The sequence below is a fragment of the Lagopus muta genome, chromosome 6 (assembly GCF_023343835.1).
Source record: "Lagopus muta isolate bLagMut1 chromosome 6, bLagMut1 primary, whole genome shotgun sequence".
Lineage (NCBI taxonomy): Eukaryota > Metazoa > Chordata > Aves > Galliformes > Phasianidae > Lagopus > Lagopus muta.
Window position 1 is genome coordinate 35729477 of NC_064438.1, and position 27202 is coordinate 35756678.

Consider the following 27202-nt stretch of genomic DNA (forward strand, 5'->3'; position numbering starts at 1 on the left):
GCCGGAAGCAGCACGGCCCAGGCCCAACCCCCAGAAGGGAACGCACGCTTCCCCTCCCTCCACCGAGCACCGCCCCGCTGTGCTGCCCCCAGCGGCGCGCTAGGGTCAGGCTGAAGGTTGAAGAGACACACCCAATAGCAAGAGGCTTGAAAAAAATTTAATGAGCTACTAACACTGAACAACGAGGACTAGTCTAAAAACTGTTCCCACAATCCTACTTAAAATATTTACAATTGTGTTAACTGTATATACATTGTAGTCTTTTGTCCCTTACAGTCTATTTATAGATGAGTTCCTTAGGAATTATACCTTTTTATCTGGAAGATGAACAGCACAGTATTAGTGTAGTTGCCATTAATAGAAAATAGTATATACACGACATGAGTTGCTAATAGCCCCTGGGCACTGATAACCACATGTCTGAGGCTATGCCTAAGATGCTCAATGCAAAGAGCACGTGAAGCTGAGGAACCTCCGTCTTAGAAACCATTCCATGTGCAGTGCTGTGGTTTACTACACTGTGCAATTCACCCTATTTGAAAATAAACCTAGCCCTCCATGCAGCAGTACCGGAGAGTGTAATTACAGAGACAGCCACTGACATTGGTTGGCATCTCCAAACAAACAAACAAACAAAAAAAAGCCATTCACTGGAATTCTGCTGCTCTACTGCAGGGCTACAAACCCATACAAAGCAGCAATCCCCCTGATGAATGATTAATCAAGTAAAGCCTAATTTTATGACATTCTGAGATTATACAAGAGAACAGCAGCTCTTGGAAAGGACTTGTGGTTCAAGGGAGAGAGAGAAAGCATTCAACAAGTGACAGTGGATTCAAACAACATAAGGCGTCCAGAGCTCTAAATCCAGTTAGCAGGAGATACAGTTCAGGCATTCCTTTATTGGGTATGCCTTTACTAGTTATTTTCTGAAGCAAAGCTTCTCATTTGTATAAAAGTGGGGCAGTATTACCTTTTCTACTGAATACCCTTCTGCCAGTTTATTTTCCCCTTCCGGAAAGAAACCAGCTAGTTCCCTTAAAAAACACTTCTGCCAAAGAAAATGCAAAGTCAGCACTAAGGTAAGAAAAAAAAAACCAAAAACTATGCTCGATAGGGAAGTCACAGATGAACAGAGGCAAATGGGTAAACCTGAGAATGCAAGTGAAAAATTACCAAGTGAGTACTTCATGTCAAATCAATCTGGTACCTGTTTTACAGGATGAACAAAGAAAAAACTGCTTAATCTGATTTACTAGAAAATATTAAGCTTATAGATGATACAATGTCTGCATAATTTTAGAAAAATCATTGATTTTATGGTTTATTTTACAATAACTGGATTAGTCTACAAGTTAAGGCAAACATACTAATGTATTTGCTTCTCCTTTTAAATCATAGCTATAAAGGTTACACAAAGTTCTTCAAAACTTCTAAGAAATGTTCACAATTGAAAAAAAGATTAAGTTTCTTGATATCAGTAAATGGAAAAAGCTAAGACAGTGTATACAATGCATTATAGGAACAATAGTCAAATATCTAATGGTCATAGTTAAGCCATTTGAATAATGTACTTCAAATGGTGAACTTCAGAAATTACTTACAAAAGTAAATGATTGGCAGCTGTATCATAGTATTCATAACATGTACATAATTATATTGGCTAGTTTCACAAGAACAGCATTTGGTTTCTGAACAATGAAAGCATATAATGATTAAATAAACATGAATATGCATGAATAACAAGTAAGCTGTTGCTTTGTATAGTCTTGAGCTACTTTCAGGTCTTTGTTTTAACTTCTTTTTTTTTTTTTTTAAAGGAAGAGCTCACTTATGTGCACTTTGTCAAACAATTTCTCCAGGGAACTATAAATGCCTACTTAAAGTCATGAAAACAAAATCCAGGAGGGCAGCCCTTGTTAGCGGGAGGACGGAGCGCAGCTTATGTGTCACCATTTAACACTGCCAGGCAGCTCTGCAGCAGCTGTAAGTTACCCTGTAAAAATACAGAAAAATATGACCACATCTCCTTGTACATTCAAGGTACAAGAAATGCTTTTTTTAAAACAGCAACAACAGTCATCATTAAGGGAAAACAGATTCACGTTAAGTACATGTGAAGACATTTAAGGAAAAGATTTTTGTTGACTTTAAGAATGCTGTGTCATGACACTGAACTTGATATTCAAAAATAAGTGCTACTACCATTTCCATGTTGTTTTTTTTTCCCCATGAGTTTCTCACAGAAGATCTAGTTTGGCCATATCAACTATTCTATGCAGAGCAGTCTCAGCAAAAGTGTTCAAAGCTGTAAAGTTTTCATTCTTTACACAGAGTTGCCATTACCCTGTCACTGCAGTATCATTCCCAAAACAGAAGCATTCATACGCGCAAATAATGCTGATTTTATCAGAAAGTGTTAAGCAGTGCTTTGCAATCTTCTATCCATAGCAACCATTTCAGCTTGTCGTTTTTTTTCCCAAAGATGGGCATTGTGTAAGACTTCTCCCCACAGATTTATATGCTTAGCTGCTTGATTTAGCCACAAAAGTTTCAAAGCTGAGACTACAGAAAGCATTAATAGAACATTAACTAAGTTTTATCTCTGCAGGCAATTTCTGCCCTTCTTTCCAAACAGAGATTTTGTACATCAGTTTTTAAATGATATTTAAAGAATTCTAACTCTACCAGGTTGACTTTCAGATTTCTAATTGAATTTACAGAGCTAGCAGTTAAAAAGCTACCACTGCCAACTATGCACAGGTGAACTACTGGTAAGCCAGGAGATACTCTGCAGAAGAAAACAATATATATCAGTATTCACATTGTTTTGTGCATTCAGTTATACTCAGATCACTTCACATCATCGTCTGTTCACTCTTAAACAGCTGTACTATATTTGTTCCCCATTCTGAAACCTCTCTGTAAGAAATAATAATAGATTATTAACTGCTAAATGTAATTCCTATCAGATTCAGGCAAAATGCAAGGACAAACCACTCTGAATGCCCTGTTGTAAACATGGGAGAAACTACTTCCTTTTAAAAAAAATCCTCCAAAAACTAACCTGAAAACATGTCTCCAAACAAACAAACAAACAAAAAAACCCTGTAACTAATCAGTATCAGAAGCTGTAATTGTGTAATTATCAACGTCCTTGATAAATTGTCCACACAACTACTGAAGAATGGATAATTCTTACTTCTTCACAATTGAAAGCCTACCAAGTGACCAGTGGTAGATACACAAAAGGACGTTCGTTTCTCTGCCTGAAAAGGTCAGAGATCATAGCTCTCGCCTCTAGCAAGGTTTTTCTTATACAATCCACATTAAGCAGTTAACCACATTAAAACAGAAGGTCTGTTAGGTCTACCAAACCCTTTTCAGACTTATTCAAAAGACATATTTCAGTTACAGCTTCAGTAGCTTTTTGTTCTTTCATGTTTATAAGCGTAGGGGACAGTCACAAGCTGCTTCACTTGGCTTGAATTCTGTGATATGAACAAGCTCCATATACAGGAGATGTGTGTGGACCTGGTGGCCCATCTTTGCAGTGTATAGGATTCATAAACCTAAAGGCTCTATTATTGTAACATTTAATTATTAGCTAGTAACAAAGTCATTAATGGAATGGATTTCGTTTTCAGCTTGAAGTACTTCTGGACTGCATGCCTGTTACCTATAGCAGAAGTGTGACAAGTGATCTTTTGCCTATCTCTTTACAGTTCAGCAGGAACATGAAATAATTTGCAGTTCATAGGCTATTACATAGCACAAAAAGGTTCTCAGTCATTTCCAGCCTCAGTATGACAGCCTACTGACACACAGGCACACCATTCGTTTTCATTAAGTTCACAACAATAACCTTATTTAAGTTATAGTAAATGAAGGACAACAGAGGCACCATCGCTCTTTCTAGCTGCAACATTTTATATACTTGACTTGCACCAGCACAGCTCAGAAGTCCTCCAATTTCACATTCAGAAAAGTACTTCTTACCAACTCAAATTCCTGAGCATTAAAAATTACAGTTATTGGTAGACTGCGGGGACAGAATAAATGACTTCTGACAAAACATTTAACCAAATCCCTTAGCTGTGGATTTTGCTTACTTTCTTCTTCTGCCAATTCCAAACAAACATCTGTTATCAGTAAAGCAACAAGGTGTTTTTGTTTTTGTTTTTCCTTACATCAGAATTTATAAAGGCAGTATATATTTATATTTGTGGGAAGATCTTTGTGTTTTTTGGTTTGTTTTTTGTTTTTGAGGGAGGTAGCTCAGTTAAAATTCCTGTCATAACACGAAGTGCAGCCAAGGCTCTAAATGTTTTAAGTATACTTCAGAAGTTGCACCAAATTTCAGACCATCAGTCCTCCCTTCTTGAACATGAAAGCACAACAAAAGAATGCCCCAAAATCCAATGGTAAAATACTGAGTAGGTTTAAACACAGCTTTTGCACAACATGCTTGAACACATGTAAACTACAGCTGCTTAAAATTATTAAGAAACACAGAACAGGCCTAAAATACTAATTTTTTAAAAAATAATTCAACATTCTCTTGCTCCACTGTTAAAAAGTCTGATCTGCTAATCAAGTATACCTACACATTATGCTATGCATCTGCTAAATAAAATCTTTTGTTAGCATTGCTTAGTTGAAGGCAAAAAGAGTTCCAAAAGTATACACACAGAACTGATCTGACTTTAGTTCTTGACTTCATACAAGTCTCGTATGATCTCATGCTTAAGTCTGCCCTACTTATCAAGTCCCCAGCATCTGGATAACAGGAAAAAACACTTCCTATCTCACAAAAATAAATAAATAAATAAATAAAAATCATGAGATGAGATTTGAAAAACTGGCAGGTAGTCATGCTAAAGCAATAAATACCAAAGAGTTAGCAAAACATAAAGCCACAGTCAACACTGTCTTCAAGGGCATAAGTTTTCTAAAGACAATTCATACCAGGCCCTCAGATATATTTTACTGATATTATTCTTATTATTTAAAAAAGTTGTGGAAAGGTTACCTTTCTGGAAGATGCTTATCATCAGACTCCTCTCCCTGGACGTAGGAGTGTGTATCACACAAAACTAATGCAGGCGTTTTGGTTATTCAAGCATTTAATGCTTAAAGCCAGTTGAAATAAAGGCCAAAAAAGGACCATAATTACCTTAGCATGCTTTAATTCCAGTTCTGCTAGTTCCACTAAATTTTTTCTGAATGCTGCAACTCTTCTTGTCTTGAAGTCTATCAATTCTATATAAAATAAGATTGGATTCATTAACAGTATTATTGCTAGTGCCTTGACTTTCCTTCAAGAAGAAAGAGCTTAGTGATGTCTCATCTAGAAGAATAATTAGCCCGATTTACAGGGTCAAACAGTTCCTTTAACTGATGAAGACAGAAGAACCTTGTATGAATCTGTCCCAGATGAGTCAGATTACTACTTATCCACAACAATCTAAGCCTGAAAAGCAGTACAGTTCCAGGAAAGAGGCCAACATGTAAAAAATACTGCCTTCCTTCATAATTACTGTAACTGCATCTTCAGTAAAACCTCATTTCATAAACCCTCCCTTATTTACTATCACTGTTGCAACAGACTGCATAAAACCAAAAGGTGAATTTTAACAGTACTCAAAAATATCAGGCTTGCCTTTACTGACAGCAATTGCCCTTTTATATCTTAGTCTATGCAAACAAGAGAGGGATAAAAGATAATCTGCACCTAGACTTTGCTCTGCCAAGCAATTACAACATTGATATTACTGACTAATGAAGCTATCAGAACCAAAGGAAAATATCATTTGAACTGTCCAAAATAAGCAAATAGTAATTAAAAATAACACTTTTGCTTAGGAAATGCAGAACAAAATCTTAATCTCATTAATATTAACTTAAATTCTATTATTTTTCAAGTAGTAACACAGAATCAAGAGCCACCCAAATACCTTGTTTTGCCGATTCAGATATTTTCTCAAATTTCTGACAGCATATCTGCTGAGTAGTTTCAGCTTGCAGCACATCTTTGTTTTTTGCTCTTGCTTTATCCAATGCCTTATTAGCATTTTCATAATCCACTAGTGACCTAGATCTTCTATACAGGAGATCCTATAAAGGACAAAGGCCATACAGAACTTACACTAATGTACTCAAACATTTTAGCATATACAAAGTGATAAAGAAAATTAGATTAAAATTAACCTTTCATCTTGTATATCTAACTAAATTATTTTCATTCATTGTATTTCATCCTGCAAGTCACAGAAATGTCCATGCATGCCTGATCCAGCAATTTAATACTGTTTGGTCTGCATCTTGTCTGACAGAAGCTAGCACCAGATGGCTTAGATGATACTGCAAAAAGTCTAAGAGAAGGCAATCATGGGAAATTTAACAGCTTCTTAGATTAGAAACAAACTGTATTTCTGATCTGTAGTCTAAATATAAACAGGGCTTAAGAAATAGCACTATTTTTTTTTTGTGCAGCAGCTATTGGTGCGATCTAAATACAGACACTTTCTGCCAAACGCTCCCATATTCTACTATTTAATCATCTTATATCAAGCAGCAATAAAAATGAGTCTTTTTAGGTACAGAATATCCAATCTGCCCACATTTTTGTATCAGCGCTTGCAGAGAACTGGAGTATTTATCTTCAATATTAAAAGGAACAAAACAAATCTGCTTGCAGTCTACAGCTTGACAAATTTATCAAGTGCTCTTCTACCGTTTTTAATTACACTGCACGTTTTAGCCTTGACAAGTTGTTCATACAGCCCAAACAACTGCACTGCTATTTCTTATGTAAAACAGAGATAAAATTTGCACAGTTGAAGGAAAAATAGAAGGCTGGAGGTGGTATTATTTCAACCTCTCCATTTAAAAAAAAGCAGTCTATTTCTCCCACCACTCACCCTTTATTAAAAAAAAAAAAAAAAAAAAAAAGAAAAAAAAGGGACACCAATCCACCAAACACAAAACATAAGTTTACCTTAGCAGCTTGAGATTCCCTTAAGTAGTATTTCAGAAGATCAGAAAGTTTAAGATCTTCATCAGCAGATACCCGGGCCTCTATTTTCTGGGGAAAAAAAAACAGTAAGTAAAAACATTGATTTAAACATCCAAATATCAGACATATATTTGTATGATGTAAATACAGTATGAACTATGCAACAGTGCAAGACACTGTCTTCTTCAAAAGTTAATCATGCATTTGTGATACAATACTTAAACATGCAAAAAGGGAAACTGTATTAGTCTTTTCTATTAAAATGTGACAACTGGCCTTCTATTTTAAATAAAAAAAGCTTTTTTCCCCAATTCCTATTATTATATACTAGGAAAAAAATATAAAAGAGAAACAAAAACTTATCTGGTATGAAGACTTGTACAAGTGTAGTCTTCAAGATCAAATGAAAACAAATTTTAAGGCTCTACTTTAGTAGAGCAACTGTGTAACTGAACTGCATTAAATGGTTCAAAATACTACTCTAAAATTTGTGTTTTGCATTACTGCACTTAAAACAGACATTTCTATGAACTTAGAGTGTATAAATGCATTTTTAAAATCTTAAGTTAAAAAATTCTAAAACCTAACATTTGAGGTCAAAGCAAGTTATCTCAGAATTTCCATTTCCTTCAAAGTACCTACTTAAATACAATGTTTCTGTTTAGGAAAATAACACTTTTCATTCAAAACATTTCCTAATTTGTGACATGCATGTGTAGAAACAGGTCTTAACTTCAGAAACAAGCAACACGACCACTTCTTTTTTTTTTTAATTAAGGATTATTAAGGGTTACATTTCTTTTTTTCCTTAATAAGTTCTATGGTAATCAACATGAAGTATGAAAAGCAGTCTAAGCATTTCAGAGGCACAGCGCCTTTACTTACTTATTACACAGAAGACTGCCAAAAATTTAGTAGACCAAGTACTCCTAAGGATCAATCATTTTACAAACAGATGACTGAAAAATTTATGGTTTTTCATTCCCGAATGCATGCTGCTTATATATTCAGTATCACAGTATCACAGTATCCATAAAACATCTCCATCCTAATGCATAATTAACGCCAGATATCCTGGTACTTCAAAGATGGATACAAAGAATATATCTACAAAGATTTCAAGATACATACCCTTGTTTTATCAAATAATTCCGATACCTTCAGAAAGAACCTGTAGGAAGGAAAGAGCTTATATTACATTATTGAACAGTCTAATCAGCTTTCTATAAATCAAAATACGTCTGGGTATGGCAACAAAGACTGTAAATGCACTGCTTATAATTGTCATTTACAGAATCTAAAGAACATTAGGAGTTTCAAACTGCAGTACTTCAAACATTTAGGAATTGTACAACTTCAGAAAAGGTAAAGAGAGAAAGTGTAATGTAGGGATGGATTTTACTGCAGAATAATTTAACAGCTCCTCAGAGATCCTTTAACTTCTAGAAATTAAACCTAAAATACCACCATCCTGGTTAACAGTCCTACACAGTTACCAGTTCTCCTTCATAACTTTTCTCTAAACAGTAAACACAATGCATGCCCTACTTGGAATTCAGTAAGCTTGAAAAGCAGCACACCTTCATCACAGGAGATGATACACACGTTTCACAACAGTGGACTGAATTACAGTAGTTTCATTTTGACAGCGGACAGATGTGATTCCTGACAGACTCTAACAGACTACATCAAATCTCATTATTATAAACAAAGTAATTGTTTATAATCATTACAGTAATCTGTAAGGTATCAAAACATTTGGAAATATATAATTATAAATCAGGTAAAATGACAAAAAAAAGTCACCGTTCTTACATACCTATCTATTGTAACACTAGTAAATGTTTACAAGCATTAACAAACATCTTTAGCTAGTTAATCTTTACTTTCAGATACATCAAACAGTTCACATTCAAGCAAACCACTGAAAGAGTGAAAAAACATATCTGCACATAGAAACCTCCTGCTATTTTCAAAGCTTTCGGAATTTCCATTCCTTTACTTTCCTAAAGGCAGTAATAAGTTGCCAGAACAGCAAGGTTATCATTCAAGATGCTGTTAACAGGAATTTCCAAGAAATCTGTACACTCAGACCTGTGATACGCCCTTGTTGCATTCACTGAAGCACTTTAAAAACTTTTTTAAAAAGTGAGAGTTGAGGCTTTGTCTGTTCTGTGAGGTATCACTGTCTACAAACTACAGAAAACAATAGCATTTTTCCCAGGAAATTATTAAAGCAGTAATATTAAAGCAGTCTCACATTACAGAACATAAATGCTAGTGAAGAAAATCCCTTAACAGGATACATCTGCAATAAACTCTGCTCTTCTCATAACAATAGTGCTACCAAACTCAGCAGGTCATCATTAAGACTGCTATTTAGCAAATTCCCCCGTAAGCTATTAACAAAATCTTACTTGCATATATCTGTGGAGTCCTGTGTTCCTAATGCATATAATGAAGAACCAATTCTATTATAGTCATCCGCCACATCTAGGAAAAAAGCAAGCAGTAGTTTTACTATTTAATTTCTCTCCTTTCTGGAAATCAAGTTCCTTTATTTCTTCAAGAGTTCTGGCTTTTGTTTTGTTTTTCCTCCTACAAGGAGCATGCTTTAATACAAAAACAGAAATAAAATTTAAATTTATGTCATGTATTATGAACTTCACACAACAAACATGGCTCTCTTACCAAACTGCAAAGACTGTATTGAATATCCCTAGATAAATTACAACTAGCACCTGCTGAGTATGTTTATTGTGCAACATTGTTAAGTTTTATTTAGAAAACTTACAGAATCAACAGTTGATGTTCAGAGTTAAATTTGAAGTCCAGAACTATTTAAAAAAAAGAAAAAAAAAAGAAAAATCCATGTGCTTCAGGGTATTACACTGCATATCAACTGTGAACTACCAAAATACAGTGCTATATACACATCTTTTCTTGCATGTGTTTAATTTTCAGGAAATCCTTACCCATCAGTAATTAGTTACTAGTTGAAGAGGAACTGGAGTTAAAACATTTTAAACAATAAAATCAGAAGCAGAGTTTGTGAAGAAGGCTGCCTAATCTGGCTAGTGAGATACTGCTACACACAGATTGCTCCTTTAAAAACTTCTAGTGTGAACTCAACAGATCCAACCAATGAATAGGAAACTATATTTGTTTCTTGTTTTTGTTGTTCACAGAAATGCTTACATTTGCCAAGTTTCTAGATGAACTACCCTAAACATATGAATTAATTTTCTTGTTTCTTCAGAAGCAATTCTCATCATTAAGCTTGGACTTTTGTTCAGAAGATTGAGTGGGTCACCATCTATCCAATTTATTTCTCCATATATCCCAAGCTAATTAGCATTGCTGGTCACAGTGAAGAAGGGTTTAAGGTTATTATAGGTTAATTAACTGTTAATTATGGATAATTAACGTCGACTATATTTCACACTTAAACATCAAATACATTGGAAATAGGAAGACATTTGCACTGTTAGCTTTGAAGTTCTCTGTAGATCAATGAATTACAGATTGCCCATTTCCAAAATAAGCTTCTCAAGTTATGGGAATTCCCACTGGTGTTTCATAGAAGTTGCCATTAGACATATAGGGTTTGAGTCTGAAAAACTGAAATCAAGGGTAATGAAAGTCAAGCTTGTCATAGTTTTCTCAAAACACAATTATATTTTCCTAAAGCAAAGGTTTCCCATTTTCTCAAATAGGCATAAAGCAATTGAGAAAGTTATCTACAGCTTCAAAAAATGACATTAGCTAGCATTCAGCTTTGGAAGAAAAATCAACAGCAACTAATTGCAGAATCTCACCTCAGCAACAAAAGGGGTCTCGCAAACCAAGCTACTGAATACAAATTCCAATCCCCAATCTAGAAGGCTGAAAAATGGAAATCAGATCTCCCAGACTATAACTAACAGCCCAAACAGGAGTTTGTTACTCAGTAAGTCAATGCAATTCCTAGTGTGCTAAGAAACTGCACTCTGATAACCACAAGCTAACTAATAGAGAGCAACTTCACTAGGAGTAAAATCATTAGTAATGCTTTATTAACCACTTCACAATTTAAAGTCTAAGAATCAGTCTTCAAAAAAAAGAAAAGTACATAAAGTTTTGTTTCTCTCCAAAGGGACTGAAGAGACCTTCAGCACTGAAACATGCTGTTCATACTCCACCCAGACTACTATAGCAAAGGTTAAATTTTAAAACAATATTAAACTTTGTTTTTCACTACCAGAAGACTACACTTTGAGAAATTCATCTTTTCTTGTTAAAAAGTAAAAACTACTGCTCCTCACAAATCATTTCTGTGTATTCCAGAACAGCTCTCCTTTTGAAAAAATAACTCACTTTTATGTGATCTTGTCATTTTATCAGATTTGGCAGAAGCATCTTTGACTCGGTTGTGGTATTCTACAAGGAATGTCCTTTCATGTTCAAAGAAATCATCCACATCCTGGAAAAAAAAAAAAATTTCACTCATTCTGTATTGTGCAAATCGCACTGAGAGAACGCGGATATACTGCTGTTACTGTTCACGTAAACTGTTTTCCTCCTTACTTATTTAATCATGATCTCATGTTTTATTACAAATTTGTAACAAGCATTTCAAAGGTCTAAGTAACTAAACCAGAAGCGAAGAAAATCAGTTTACTACTACCGATCACTTTGTTGATAGAAATACAGGATAAATGTCAAGCACCTAATCAAGGACACTAACCAAGAAACAGGCAGGATGGAATAGTAAGATAACTCAATCGTGCAAATGAAATGGTAACAATACAGACAATACAAACTTGCAGCACTGACCTTTATGGCAGATTTCTTTTAAGGTCGCAAATGTAGGTAAATTTAAATTGTTACTATATTACCTTTAAGATATGTGGCTTAAAGTAGAACTTTAAAATAGCAGGGATACTCAATAAGACCTAATAGACTACAATACAGGCTTTGAACAATGTGCTTTTTGAGTAACCACTGCTAGTTATTTTAACTTGATATTTTTTCTCCATCTCATAATTAATCCAGTGTTATACCCTCCATCCAGAAAATTTGAAATTCAAGATTTTATTACTAGGAACTTCCATTAATTTGCTTGCAAATGGAAAGTTAATGTCAGAAAAAAGAAAAAAAAAAAAGACCAAAAAACAGCGTCTGCAGAATTTTAGTTATAAAAACATTATTTCAACATTAGGAAATGTTGAAAGACAATGTTAATACATTTCTAATCTTGATACATTAAGCAGCAACTACCTTTACTCCTGAAACAATGACACCATCAGCTGATTTCACCATATTTTTAAAGAAGTCTTCCAGTTTCTCTTTCTTATTTTTCCCACGAACACTCAACTGAAAAAACAAATCCATATATCAAGTTACTTCTTCTGCTGGAGGCAATAGTAGCTTTTTTTTTTTTTTTAATTCTAGATATATAAAGACATACCAAAGCTTGCTGCTTCTAAACCAGCTTTCCTGCTCTCTACTTAACTGAGCTCTGCATTAAAGGAAATAGAGCACCATGCACCCAGAATCAGACTACTCTGATTTACTACTGTCCTTTATACTTATCATATTCTTCCATTAAATAAAATTCAGCAATATTCTAGCAAATATATATGACATCAAATTAACGACACACGTGTCACTTATCAATAATACAGTACTTATCATGCATAGTATAACCTGAGTTAAACTTCTATTACCAGATTTTGCTCTTCTGAGTGTAGAATGACAAGTCTCTCACTTTGAGAAACAAGAAGCATTAATCCCTCACTGCACTGAAGATAATGTTGGTTTCAGTCTATTCACGCTTTTTCTTCCTAAGTTTGTCAAGTTTAAGAAAGATGGGTTCCTTAAAAAGCTGGTATTTCTAAGTCAAACAGCAAGAGGATTCTCTGTAACACATCTTGAAGGTAAGTACGTATTCAGTCGAACCAATATTTGTCAAGATTTCTATTTCAACATTCAATGTTGATTTCTGCAATTTTAATAAAGCAACTAAAATACATTTGCAGAATGAGCAACCACCAACTCTAACACCAAGCAGCTACTATGAACTCAGACAGACTTCTTTCAATCAACTCACATAGTAACTCAGTATATAACATAACTCAATATATAAAATAACATAAGATTCTATGGATAGCCACAGAATCTACATCTCCAGAAAAAAATTAAAGTTTCACCGACATTATTTAAAGAAAAAAAAAAAAAAAGAGAGGAGGAGGAGCTTTCTTTATCATAACGCTTCAGGAGAAATCCTCTGGTTTTGTAAATTCTTTTGCAATAGAATTTAAACCATTGTTCTAAATTCTGAAAAATTTATGATGTGTTTTTTTGTTTTTTGTTTGTTTTTGTTGTTGTTTTTACACCAACTCCACGCCCCATCCCAAGTTTCAGTGAAGGAACAGACAATTGTAACACCATGTGAAATCACCACCAAAAGCTAATCTTTTTAATCCAAAACATAATAGATTCCCACTAATATTTTTTATTTTGACACTAGAGTATTTGGTTGCCCAGGCAGCAGCAGAATTAACTCCTACAGACATTAATGAATTTGCAACTTAAAATACAAATACGTCAAGGAACTGATGCAATTTGCTCCAGGAGGTAACGCTTTCTTAATCAATTTTCCACACCACCATAAAAGTACATCTTGATTTTTCTTGCCAGCAATCTAGTTTTCAATACTCACGTCCTGATTATATTCCAAGAAGACATGGAAATTTAAATCCTTTCTCAAAATAGGATGTGCAGCCACACGACACAAGAACACTTCATGCATTGCAACCGTCTTCTTGAATATTGCCAAATATTCGCTGAAAACAAAAAATAAGAGAGACTAAGAATTTCACTTGAAGCAATAAAATTTGAGGTAAGCCCAATGAGAAGCTTTAAGAGATCCTCAGTAAGGACACAAAATTTAAGTAGTAGAGGTTATCATTCTGATACTTTTATATATTTATATATATAAAAGACACACATATAAAAACAAATAGTATAATGTTAATATGAGGGGGAAATTTGAAGCCCTAACATATTACTGATAGATTTTTAAAGAAGACTCAAATACAATCTAACTTTTAAGACTAACACAGATAGGTTTGCTGCAAATGTAGTTTCAATTGTGCCTTTTCACTGCCTTCACAAAAGTCAAGAAATTGAGATACATCAGTTAGTAGATAGCAGACGCATAATTTCTTTCCTCCCCATCTCCATCCCCTTGCCTATTTGCACCCTCCTTCCTTACTTAAACATTCAAATCATTTGGTTAGCTCTTTAAATAGCAGCCTCTTATTCCATTATGAAGTATTTAGCCTTTTTTTTAGGCAGATTCTTACATGGATGTCTTGCTTCACTGTGGTTCTAAAAGTGAAATTAAGTGCCTTTGGTAAGTACAACCAAAACAATCACATGTAACCTTTACAGTTATGTAGTTGCTCAGACCAACCAACTCAAGGAAATACTCATTTGTGATTTAATTAAGAGGATGGCATTTTTATTAACACAAGTTTTCTAAAATTCTTCTTGCTCTGCAAATTCAATCAGTAAGATGCAACTTCTCTAGAAACAAGGAAGGGGCCCTTTTCCCCATTCTGAGGGAAAACAGTGAAATGATAACACTTTTGCTTCCACTATGTGTGAGGAGGTTAAGATTTACATACCAGCAAACCAGCAGGGCCAGTGTTGGGAGATGTTTGATCTCAGTGAGAGTAGTAGTCATTCAGTGAAGACAAAAAAGGAGGATGCAGAGGATGGAGGTGGCAGTAGAAGAAACTCAAAGTTTTCTGTGTTATCCAACCCCTAACCAGACCACAAGAGAATCATGATCAGGGCCGCTGGAAAACCAGATACTTTAAAATGTAGTGTTTTACTAATTCCCAGTTCTCCGTATATGAAGTGTATATCTACTCTGCTATAAATTATGTGGTATGCAACACTAACACGGAGTTTTAAGATATTTGCTCACAGCTGCTGGCATTTGGAGAGAAAACATCAGTTCTAAGAGTTCTATGTACTTCTCTTGCCAATTCAGAGCTCTTGATAGAAGCAGTCTAGAAGCAGTGTAAATATACACTTGAAAACTGAAACCAATGACAGGAAAAAAGATCAAAGAAGTGAGTGCATGACAAGGAAAGTAGAAGGAGCCAGGAGAAACTTTACTGCGTAACTCAACATAGAACAAGACGACTAAGTTCAAATGTTTCAATACACGCTAAATTGGCAGTATGTGAAGATGCTATTTTCAGGAAGTATACTCTCACTGTGCAAAAAAAAAAAAATTTCAAGAAAAAAATTTTCTAGTAATTGCTTCCTGTATTTCTTAGGGAACAGAAGGTTGGTATCTACGTTTACAATACCAACCACATGCAAAAATCCCTAGTTCAATTACTATATGCACAGAACTTATTGTTTGTTGGGGAATGAATGGGGAACACCAGAAATAAAAAAGACACGGGCTACCTCCTCCCTTTCCAAGTGCTCTGTGAAGAAAGGGATCTAACTAGGTTGTTGTTTCTCTTTTCCTTATAAAAGAATTCTCAAGAACAAGCTGACTTTCTTCCCGTTTCAGAAGCTTGTCAGTGAAATAGTCATAATTTCTAAGCAGTGATTTCTAGAATTTTCCTAATGGCTCTGATCATGATCACTAAGATAACCTTGGTTATGTAGCAACTTGATTTTCAAGCTTTTATCTCACAGAGAACCACTGCAGTGAAATCAGAAACATGGGGCAGCCAACAGCACTAAAATTTGAAGGGAAAAAAAAAAGGTAGTAATCAAGTCTACATACGCCTCCAGTTCTTGTTTCATCTTGGTGAATTCTTCTTTAGTCATCGATCCTTCTCCTTCTCCGAGCTTCTGCAACTTTTCCCTTGAGGCATCAAAGTCAGGCCTGGGTGGTGCTGGTGGAATCTAGAAACAAGTAACTTTTTTAAATTCGTTCAACTTTTGTTCCATTACTGACTGGATACTATTTGCCAGAGAAGGTTCCTGCAGCTTTTTAATATATGGCTCTCTCTTTTGTCATTTATTAAGGCATTTACAGATAAATCCTCTCGTGAATGAGTTAGGTATCTGGAATTAGCGAGCCAACTTTCACCAAATGTCCTTGAAGATTACTCAAGAGCTAACTAAATGGCTTTTGTAGTTTAATTACAACAGAATTCAAGCAATACCTAGCTTTCCCAATGCAAGGAATTAAAAAAAAGAAAAGACCAAAGCATCGAACGCAGGGTGCAGTTTTGGGCTGCAGATGGCTGCACTCAGACTGTTCTGTATTTCCTTTTATCATCAGTTTTGGTTTATTTGGTATGGATTGTTTCTTCTTGAAAGAAAGAAAGAATTCTACAGTCTCTTTCACACCAGTTATAACTCTCAAAATTATTAAATTAAAAAAAAAAAACCCACATTCTGTGCTGCTTGCAGGAACCAGTTTTTTCTTGTGGCACTGCTGACATTAAAGATACATCTGTTGAAATAACAAAGCACATAACAAACAAGTCCCCAGGTTATTGTCATAACAGTATTGAAAGAAAAAATGCTGCAAACTGATCCTGAATTGCTATGAGTAAAGAGAAATAGAACAAATAAAGCTAAAATGTGCTCAAATTTAAGTTCGTTGATATTTTTGCATTACATGAATGAATTACAGAACTAGTAAAATCCAGAATTTACTCAGAAAACTGTTGAAAACTAGTTGCTAGAGATCAAACTCCACTCACTCCCAATACCTATTACTAAAAAAGATTAGCTCAAGAATAGTATGACTTCACAGATTATCATAATTGTAATCATTAGTGAATTAGAAATACACATTAAAAATACACACTGAATCAATGGGTAATCTCACCCAAACACAAATACCTAACTTTCACACCAGGATAGTAAGTATTTCTATCCGTAATTAAAGTATGAAGAGGCATCCCATCATAAGGTGACTACTTTGAGGACATATCTTCCTTGAACGCATAAAATAAACAACAAAACATGTTAAAGTTGTTAACTTATGTATTAGTGTGCTCTGTACTTCCACATGGTTTTTGGAGGGGATTTCGGTTTTTTTCCCCCTCAAACTGTTTTATGGTAAAGTCATTCTAATCTTCAAAATGGAAACTGAAAAAGCCTAATTACTAGTGCTCAGTTACTGCACTCTGCCATTGAAGATAAAACAAAGGCAACACGAAGCTCTCAGCTAAGTTAAACATTAGCTTACAAAAACAATATTACCAAGTTATACAGTCTCCCACACTTCAATACTGTAGAGCAAAAATATGCTAGGATATAGATTAAGCTACTCACTCCTTAGCATTAAAAGACAACCATAGTGATTTTCCTCCAAATTTGCTTTAAACATAAATTTTGTGTAATTGTATAAAATGAAGTAGTAAAGCATCTGATCTTGTTTTAGTAGGAACACCTGCTGTTTCCATCAGATGTAAAAGCAGCCTTGAGCCTCATGCCCACAGAAACCAACACACGTAAAACAAAGGAACTGTCTTACTTACAATATAGCCAGCATAATCCTCATTCTCCACAAAGGAATCATGAAGCCAAATGAACTCTTCATGTTGCCGAACAACGGAAAATTCACTTTGTTTGAAATTTGGTAAGGAGCTCTGGAAAGGGAAAAGGAGGAAGAGTTACAAAACAACAAGAACAGTTTTTCATTACTATATTAAAAGAATCCTGAAAAAAATATTGAAGTATATCCCTGTAAAATAATAATAGTAATAACTCAAGCATCAAGATAAGCATCTTACCAAAAATTCATACAGCAGTAATTACTCCCATCTCAATTAGTGCATCAAACAATTGGAATGGTTTGCCCCGAGAAACTGTGCAGTCTTCACCATTGAAGATATTCAAAATTCAACTGGACAAACCTTAAGAGACCTGCTCTGCTTCACTCTCATTTGATGGTGGAAGTAGGGAGAGGAGAAAGGACTAAGTGATCTCAAGAGATCATCTTCAATCTCAACTATTCTGTGATTCTGCACTCAATAAGCCAACAAGTTTTCAAAAAGAAGTCAATACAAGCTGTAACTAAAAATGACTCTTGAATACAATTCCATTATGAAATGTATTTTTAGAATTTGAAACCATGGCTAGTCTAAGTAAAAAAACTACTCTGAAAAATACTGAGGTTTATCAAAGATTCTACCTACAAATAGGCTGATTAATAGGCATAGAAATCATATGATAACACACCAGTGCAAAAAAAGAATGTTACTTTATTCCATACTTTTATTTTTAACTTCCATTTTTTGTCATCATTTCTTTGAGCATCATTACTACATGGTCTCTTAAACATGAGATAATGCTGTTCTCTCATCTCCTTTGGAATATTTTACAGTTGCTTCCTGAACAGTTTAAGTAGTTCTCTTTTTTATAATTAAGAAAATGCTCGATGCACAAACCCAGGCTTTTACCTTTGTATGGACAGTGAACTTCACTTTGTCCCTCTCACTGAGTGCATCTGAGATATCCACTTGCAGAGCAGCATCAGTCTGGAGATCAACATTTATTGCTCTAAGCTAAACAAAGAGAAAGAACCTATTAGCTTAAATATATAGATCAGCTAAACATACAAACATGTTAACTGCATTTCCCTTATACTTTCCTTGAGAGGAGCCCCAATCTAATGTGACAAACACCTTTAAAAGAATTATGAAAATAATTCATTTAAAAGAGCAACATTAAATAATCATGTAAAGGTAAATCATGTAAAGAAGTAACTAAGAGTCATAAAGGCTCCTTTAAGAAAAAAAGTGGCCCTATATTTCAAAGAAGGAGGAGCTATTAAAGAGCTGGTTTGCTCACATTGTCTTACACCATTCTTTTGTTTAAGATGCCCCAGATAGATCAAAAGTGCTAAACAAAAAACAAACAAACAAACAAACAAATCCTCTGAAGTTCACAGAGCTAAGTCCTTTTGGACATATTTTTTTCTGAAAAAAAATAAGATAATCTCTTGAAAAACAGCATAAGAAATGGCAATAAGACTAGGAATCCCTGTTTTTTTATTTTTTCCATGGGACATGAAATCTGAACTCCCACAATATAATTCAAGTCATGAAACAAGACAGCAAGACAATCAAATACAGAAAAAGAAGATAACTACCTGAGCACAGTGATCAGAATAGGCAATGCCTGGCAGTAACTAGACTGAAGGCTTCACCACTACTCAGTCAAACCAACTTCACCTTACTTGCTGTTCTAGAGCAATCTGTCCCACAACAATTTCAGTCATGAGCAACCAACATTCTGAATATTTTTACAACTACGAAGGCGAAATCAGAAATTTTCTACAATTGCACTGCCAGAAATTATTTCAGTCTCATGCTTGCGATGTTCACTTTTTACTGAAACGGTTTCCTTTGATGTTGTACTTATTTATAGAAATACCAACTTCTTCAGTATAAAAGTGCTTTTCCATACAAAGTTGCACTTTTTCCTATAAGATTTCTCAGGAACGCATTTTGAAGTCCGCACTCAAGTACAAAAATGCATTAATTATCAGTAACGTGCAGCACAAAGGCTGCACACAAGGAAATTTTGAAGGGAACTCTTCAACATGCTGGAACAGCATCAGGACGGAAGCATCAACCACCACATCTAGTTTTCCATCAGTTATCTTAAACCTTTTGCAAATTTCAGTGGCCGGCTCCCACTTTGCCCTCAGTGCATGAACAACTCCACTCCTTATGCAGCAGCAATGAGACTACTTGAGCTTACAATTACTGTATTAAACTAAGCCATCATACAGCCTAGAGTACCCTGCAAGGCTGGTTCACCAGCAGAATTTTCTTGCTCAAAGCAAAGCTGGAAGTGATTACACAGAGATACATTCCCACACATGACATAGGGGTTTTTGTTTTGTTTTCTCAAGTTCAGAGGCTACTGCCTCACACAAAGATGTGACATTAGCATGCAGTGACCCACTGCAGATCACATCTATAAAGCAGAATCTCTCAGCTCCTACTGCGCTTCTGAAGTCCTTTAGATCTAATTTAGGAAAGAAAAATATAATCTGACATACCAAACTTGGCCTTATGTCAAGACACCACAACATCCCAGCTTGTAAGAAAGTTTCTAGTGGTTACATTGCTTGATGCACTGTTTGTTCTTCTCCAGTCCCACAGAAGGAGCACAGCTGAGTACTCTCAGAAAATAATCTGGATTATTCCAATGCTGTTGGTTTGGTTTTTTTTTAAATTATTATTCCTCCAGAGGTCATAACAATTTCTATTAAAACATTTTGTTTTCCTTTCTAAAAAAAAAAATGGTAAAGTACAAAATTCTACAACTCTGTAAAACAGCTCTTCATATTTGTTACTAGAGTTATGCAGCATCTAGAGCAGCATTTCCTATGGGACCATTTGCACTATTTACAACATTCAAAATGAAATTCTCATCTGCACTGAGAAAATGAAGAACAACTTTAACCATGACAACTCCACTCACAGCACACATTTTTAAAAGACTAATTGTTTGATTTATACTGAGTTAAGTTGTAACGATCCTGAAGACTTTAATCACATGTTAAATTATGCCATGCAGCCCGACTGCCAACAGGGAACGTTTTCATCTGCAATGGTAATGAAGCATTCAATGAAAGGTGTCAAAGACAATCACAGAGTTGAAAGACTCTAAATTTATTCATATGACACAACCCCTCATATTGTATTACTGGGAATTAAAATCACAACATCATCACACAACAAACTTAAGCAATCTCTCATCACTACTCCAAAAGAACGCTGCCACCAACTGATAGCTTCTGAGTTATGAACAGAAAAGGAAATGAAAACAAAATGCTACAGAACTTTCCAAAGTTTGATTTGGACCAAAATGAAACTATTTTAAATTCTGGAAAGAAATATGGGTGGGACAAGTCCCTCCATCTCCTTTCTCTTCCCTCCCCCCTCAATCCAATACAACACAGCACAATCATTCTATGCTTAAATACACGCTCTCCACTTATGCTGAATGTCTTGAAAAACATAAGTTAATTCAGTTGCTTTGCAGTTTCCTATGCTATACAAATGAAGTCCCTTTTTTATTCAAAGTCTAGAAAACGCCAGAAGCCAAATACAGGGCTAAGTGATGTTACAGCACTAAGAGAATGCAGTGCAATTGAAGAAGATTTAGCATCTAAGTACTCGTTTAAGGACCAATTAGACTTAATATGACAACAAAAAGAAGCTGGTAAAGACAAGGGAAACAACCAAACCTTACATTCCTAGGCAATGTCTTCCTTCAACAACAGTAACTAATTACAATGCCCTTAGCTTTCAAAAAGGTTAGAGACAAAGGATCCTTTCTTCAATTGATTCTTTACAGGCAGATAAATACCCAAGGCAAGAGAAATAAACAATACTTTACAACAGAGGAACACCAAGCCTCACCGCAGCATCAAGTTTCTAACAGACCTGCTCTAAGGCATAGCACCCTTCCTCTAAATGAGTACACAAGCCAAGTCAGCTGAGGTAAATACAGATATGAAATACACAAAACAGTTCTAGTATAGCAATACTATGCCACCCCTTTAAAACGCTTGTTGTTTACATTAAAGAGATCATGCAACAAAACACAACCAGGAATTGAGTTACTCTCAGTGGACTCAATAGTATCTTCCTAAGCATGATTTAGAAAAGCAGTTCCCGCAAGCTCATTTTATGAAAACCATTTAAAAACAGTTCCTTCTACAGACCACCCACTGCTACTTCCTCAAAGACAATTCTCAGTGCTCTATTTTACAATCACCAAGAAAAGTCTCCTCCATATGATATAATGCAACTGTTAAGAGAATTCGTTTTATGTGGCATCAGCATAAATTCCAGCTTTCCTTTCATCCCATCATCCTCACATTAAACTTAACACAACTGTAGCTGACCAACACTGTACTGAAGAGTTAAAAGTACAGTTGTTAATCTCTGAATTATAGAGAGGAAAGAATACTTGTTTCCAAAACTGAAAGCTAATTAACCAGAAATTGTAATTCACGCTTTCAAATAAAGATTCAACTGACCATTTTTTTAATCACAAACAGGGAAAGGCAACAAACCAGAACTAGGAAAATGCTCTTTGCTGTTTATTTTTACTACTGCTGAGAAAAACGTTAGGGCTTTGAAGATAAGAGCACAACAAACCTATTCATGAACAGACTGCTAGTGCTGCTTCCGATTAGGTTTTCTGTATCACGATCAAAATAACGCAGATAACAGCCTATGCTTTAAACCCAGGGATTTTCAGAGCAGTGTGAAGAAAAAAAAAAAAAAAAAAAAAGCACGACTGAAAATAAGAAACCAAAACTGGAGAACAGAGGACACTGCTTAATTCCTCAGTGTTTGATGCTAGAGTGAGAGGAAGGGAAAGAAAGAAAAAGAGGACTGTGCTTGGCCTACTGAGATGATGTAAGTTGTCCAACAGCACAAACAAGACTGCTAAGAGATTTCTAATGGCTTTAAAATTACGTTGTGAACTCTGACTACTTGGGGCCTCAAAGGGAAAATTAAAACACAATCAAGAAAGTTTTACACATTCTATCTACATCCTCAGACAAAAAACAAACTAATCATTCACTTCAGTGCTGTTCCTAATTGCCAAAGAAAACACACGTGGAATATTATTCAAACCCCCTCCAACCCAGGGCTGAAGAATTGGAACACAGAATGGTCTGGGTTGCAAGGCACCTCAAAATCCACCCAGCCCCAGCAACTGCCATGGACAAAGCTGCTCCCCACCAGTTCAGGCTGCTCATGGCCCCAGTCAGCCTGGCCTTGAGCACCTCCAGGGATGGGGCACCCACAGCTTCTCTGGGCAGCCTCTGCCAATGCCTGACTAGCCTGAGTGAAAAATTTCCTCCTAGCATCTAATCTAAATCTTCCCTTTTTCAGTTTAAAGCATCTCCCCCTTGCTCTAACATTATCTGCCTATATATAAGGATATGCAGAATACAGTTAATTCCTACCACACACAGTCAAAAAATCAGAAGGTACTGAACATTACGCTTGATGTTTGAGTATGACATACATGATACGAGTGTATGCCAATACAGAGTTGTTCACATTTGGTGTCTTTAGCAATGTAGTAGACACAGCTCCTGTAATGAGCAGCAGCAACCAAGACAATCCCTGCCATCCTGTCCAGCAGCTGCTCTCCTATCTCACCCAGTCCTTCTCAAGATACTACCTGATAGGTCAGCCTGAATGAACCACACCAGATTAGCCTATTTGTTGCTTAACCAAGACATGGAAGTTAAAGATGAACGCAGCAGATATAGTGAGAAGACAAACAGAGGCCAGAAGAGCAGGTCAGAGAAGTGTTTTCTCAGTAAGGAACATCACCGTGGCATCCACTCCCAACAACAGAACTTCTGTTCAATAAGGAGCTTACTAGGCAGTGCCAGCCTACAATGCTGTCCCTTTGTTATCCGCGGAAACGGGAACCCCTGGGGCCTGAGGAGAGCAAAGGGTGCTGCGGTGGCTCCCCACGCAGGGCCGCACACCCCAGACCCGCTGCCCGGCTCCGCGCGGGGGCGGGGAGGCACAGCGAGCGCGGCCCCGGCGGCACGCACGGATCTGCCCCGGCTCTCCAACAAAAGCCCCCAGCAGCTGCCCCTGGAAACGCGGGGACCGCAGCAAGGGCAAATCACAGCAAATCACCCGCACGGGGGACCCCGCCCGGGGGAAGCCTTCCTCCGGGACCGCCCCAGCCCCAGGCCTCGACCCCGCCGCACGGAGGCCAAACCCGCCCCCGCTCCCCGAGTGCCACCCCGCGTTACTCACACCTCGATCCTCCTCCGAGAGGAAATCTGGGCCGTCGTCAGAGCCTTCCTGCTGGGCGCAAAGAGGCGAAGGCGGCGGCGCGAGCCGAGGACAAGCGCGGGCCAAGGCCGGCGAGAGGGAGGAAGGCAGGATGGGGGAGAGACAAAGCGCACAGGTTAGCGACCGGCCGAAGGCGCCCGCCCAGCCCCTACCCCCGCCCCGGCCGCCTGGGCACCCACCATCATGGCTGCTCGCCGCGCTCCCGCCGCCGGCCCTCCCCGCCAGGCCGCCCGCAGCCCAGCGGCGAGGCGGGGCTGCGCGCGGGGGCGGGGCGGCGGCGCCTCTCGCGAGGGAGCGGTGGGTGCGGGCGGCTCGCTCCCCGCCGGCCCCTCCCCCTTTGCCGTGCGGGCGGTGTGGAGGCGGGGGCGGCAGGCCCGTGGTGGGATCTGGGGTCCGCAGGCAGAGCGTCGGTGGCCTGTCGCAGTGCCTTCGCCTTTCTCCTCTCTGGTTGACGCGTTACTGGCCGAGCTCCCTTCCACAAGCTGCTTCCTGTGCTTGGTTTGCTGATGGCAGCGTGGCTTTGTTCACGCGTGCAGAATTCAGAAGGATGCGCAGGGACAGAGGCAGCAAAATCTCTGGAAGCAGGCAGTGCTATCTGCCTCATCCCTGACCTTCATCAGTAGCCATAATTTCCACAAGAGACAGGCTTCCACAGCACCATACCTTTCTGGGAGCACATGTGAAAATGATAGTGCAATTATGCTGTGCTAGAAATAAAGCCATTCATTATTCTGGTTTACAGGCAGTTGTATGGCTGGCGGCTACCTTTCTTTCAGATGAAGAAACGGAACTGATAAATGCCCCTTCGTTGAATGACTGTGGAAAACACCGGAATCAAACAGTGCAAGGAACAGTGCAAGGAAAAGGGCTGCTGAGTGCAGGGCTCCAAGGCTGGGCTGTCTTTGTGGGTGAATCAGCCAGAACAGCAAAGAAACAGTATCAGGGTGGGGCTTTACGATCAGCATAAACTGATCTGAGCCTGTGCGGTTGCTGAGAGATGGTGGCAAGTATGGACGTTAGCAACCTCTGGGTATGCAGGCAGATGAGGGAATTGATCCATCTGCAAATTAACCTGGCAGCAAGTGGCTGCTTTCTATCCTAGCTGACTCTGCAATGCGGCCAAGTCCACACCTACATGAGCACTAACGGAACGGGGCCATCACCTCCAGCAGCACCGCAGGATCAGGGGGGCCTGAGCTGATCAGGAAACTACACCTGCAGGAATCCTATTCCTGCAGCCATTCCACAGGACTTAGAAATGTGCCTAGAATTTGAAAAAAGGAAATTCTCTTAATGTGTGGGGAAAGGCCTCTTGCCATGCTTTTACCATGCTTTTATGATGCTTCTTGGGTGTGATTCAGAATTCTTCAAACAGTTTTCATGTGCTCCATCAATTTTTGTGTTGATACAGGCATGTGCAGTGTTACCCAAAGTGCTGACTACTCAGGTTGAAAGAATTAAAAACATTTTACAGGAATCTGAGAAACAGTATGTGATCTCTATTTAAATACCAGTCTGGTCATGCTGAAAAGGTAAAGCCAGAGTTATGCAGAAAGCTGATATATGCAGGTTTACCTGCACACAACAACATCCTGTTCTGTGCACAGTCTGTGCTCAGTGCCATGCTACCACTCCACTTAACAATGATCTAACCTTCTGGAAGAACTTAGTGCAGTGACAGAATTACCTTATTTCTTTAAATTGTTAATATATTATTGTATAACCAAAGTGCTCCAGTCAAAGAATTGTGAAAAGGCTTTACAAATAATAAAAAAGACAACTCCTTTGTTCATATTGCTGAGGAATCCGTAGTGACTGGTATGAGTTCAGCAGGATGACCATCTTAGCAGCATCTACCAAAAATAAATAAATAAATAAATAATAATAAAAAAGCTATATGCCTTTGCAGTGTAGCTCTGGAAACAGTTCAGATGGTTCTCGGATGGCACAGAAGCTAATAAAAGCCATATCCCTAAACAGCAGGAGTACTGTGGCTTTGAAGGTATTCAGTACAAAATGACACCTAAACTGTGAAGCAGAAATCTTACCCATGATACCAATCTTTTGTGCTGCACTGATCCCCATTCCCTATCTTGCTCTACTTGTGTCCCATGCTCCTCCCCGCTCACACCACAATGCTTGCTGCTTGCTTTTTGGGCCACAATCTCCTTTTCCTCTGCCTGATCTGTGGCATCCTCTTGGCAGGAGAAAAGTTGCTATGTCTACAAAGATCTACAGCTCTTAGGACACAGTGAAATCTGGAAAGGTCAGTGTGCATAATGTTAAAAATGAGTGATGTTGGATCATTTAGCAGAACTGGAACTAAGAGCTGAATGCAAGTCTCCATCTGCCATGGGGACATCCTAGTTACTGGGCTAGCAGACTAGAGATGAACACTACATCTTCTCAGTGCTCTGCTGTTAAGGCCCAGTTCAATACTCCTTCACTGAGGCTGTAGGATCACATTATGTTTCCTCTGACAGCTCACTCCACCTGGGGAATTTACATCTTGCCTGTTTGCACACACTGCTATATGTCTACAGAGCAATAGTAAACCAGGTCAATGAACTAAATATAGCCCAGGAAGAGTAAAATTACAGTATAGCCAAGGTAATCTGACAGCCCTTTAGTAACATCATGTTCCTCCCTTCCCTCTCCATACTCCTTGGAGCTTTGCAGCAGCTCTCATCTCAGTCAGGCCCTTCCTCTGCTCGACCAGTCTAACTAGCAGAAAAATGACACAGGCTAAAGGAAGAGAAAGTTGTTTTGGTAGGTAAGATGCACTGACTCATAAGCTGCTTAGCTGGCCCAAAGGAGGATGCAGGAGTCTGAAGCTAGAAGAGAGTGAAGTCTCAGGGTTCTCAGGAATGATTTCCTTTACTAATAACAAAAATTTCCTTTACTAAGAACATCTCACACTTGCTCCCAGACATGCACTGTCTCTACTCAGCTACTCCTTGTATATCTCATTTTTCCTGGTTTTTTTTTTCCTTCATTTTTCCTCCCTACTGCCCTGTTTTATTCAGCTTCATTTTTAGCTGTTAAACTCTTGCATCAAGGATCACCACCATCGTTCTGAGTCTATAGGACCATAGGAAAAAACTGGGAATCATTCCATGCGAATGAGGAAACTACGTCACTTTTGTAAAACAGGCCTTCAGCGTGCCTAAAATATTCACCTGTAAGGCCTCATAGTGTCAATAGATGGTGCTGTATACATATTTTAGGAATGCTTTTTGGCAGAGATTTTTCAATTATCGTTTGAGTCTGATATCCGTGAAAAACCAGAAGCCACATAATTTAAATATTAGGCTTTCCTCAGAGAATCACTGCAGAAATATCAAGA

At 37.6% G+C, this 27202-nt stretch overlaps 1 protein-coding gene across 2 annotated transcripts; it reads right to left on the reverse strand.

The window, feature by feature from the left end:
* Positions 1 to 138: 138 nt before the first annotated feature.
* On the reverse strand, positions 139 to 24122 carry SNX6 (sorting nexin 6). Of its 2 annotated transcripts, XM_048947973.1 has the most exons (14): positions 24036 to 24122; positions 23818 to 23865; positions 18457 to 18561; positions 17533 to 17643; positions 15819 to 15940; positions 13722 to 13845; positions 12278 to 12373; positions 11375 to 11480; positions 9436 to 9511; positions 8150 to 8189; positions 7001 to 7087; positions 5958 to 6117; positions 5177 to 5262; positions 139 to 1996 (listed from the first exon to the last, which is right to left on the reverse strand). In XM_048947973.1, exons 1-14 carry the CDS (start codon positions 24039 to 24041, stop codon positions 1943 to 1945), a joined length of 1221 nt encoding a protein of 406 aa, XP_048803930.1. In that variant the 5' UTR covers positions 24042 to 24122; the 3' UTR covers positions 139 to 1942. The 2 variants fall into 2 exon arrangements, with proteins under 2 accessions (XP_048803930.1, XP_048803931.1); XM_048947974.1 differs by lacking the exons at positions 23818 to 23865; positions 24036 to 24122 and adding an exon at positions 16436 to 16496.
* Positions 24123 to 27202: the final 3080 nt, after the last annotated feature.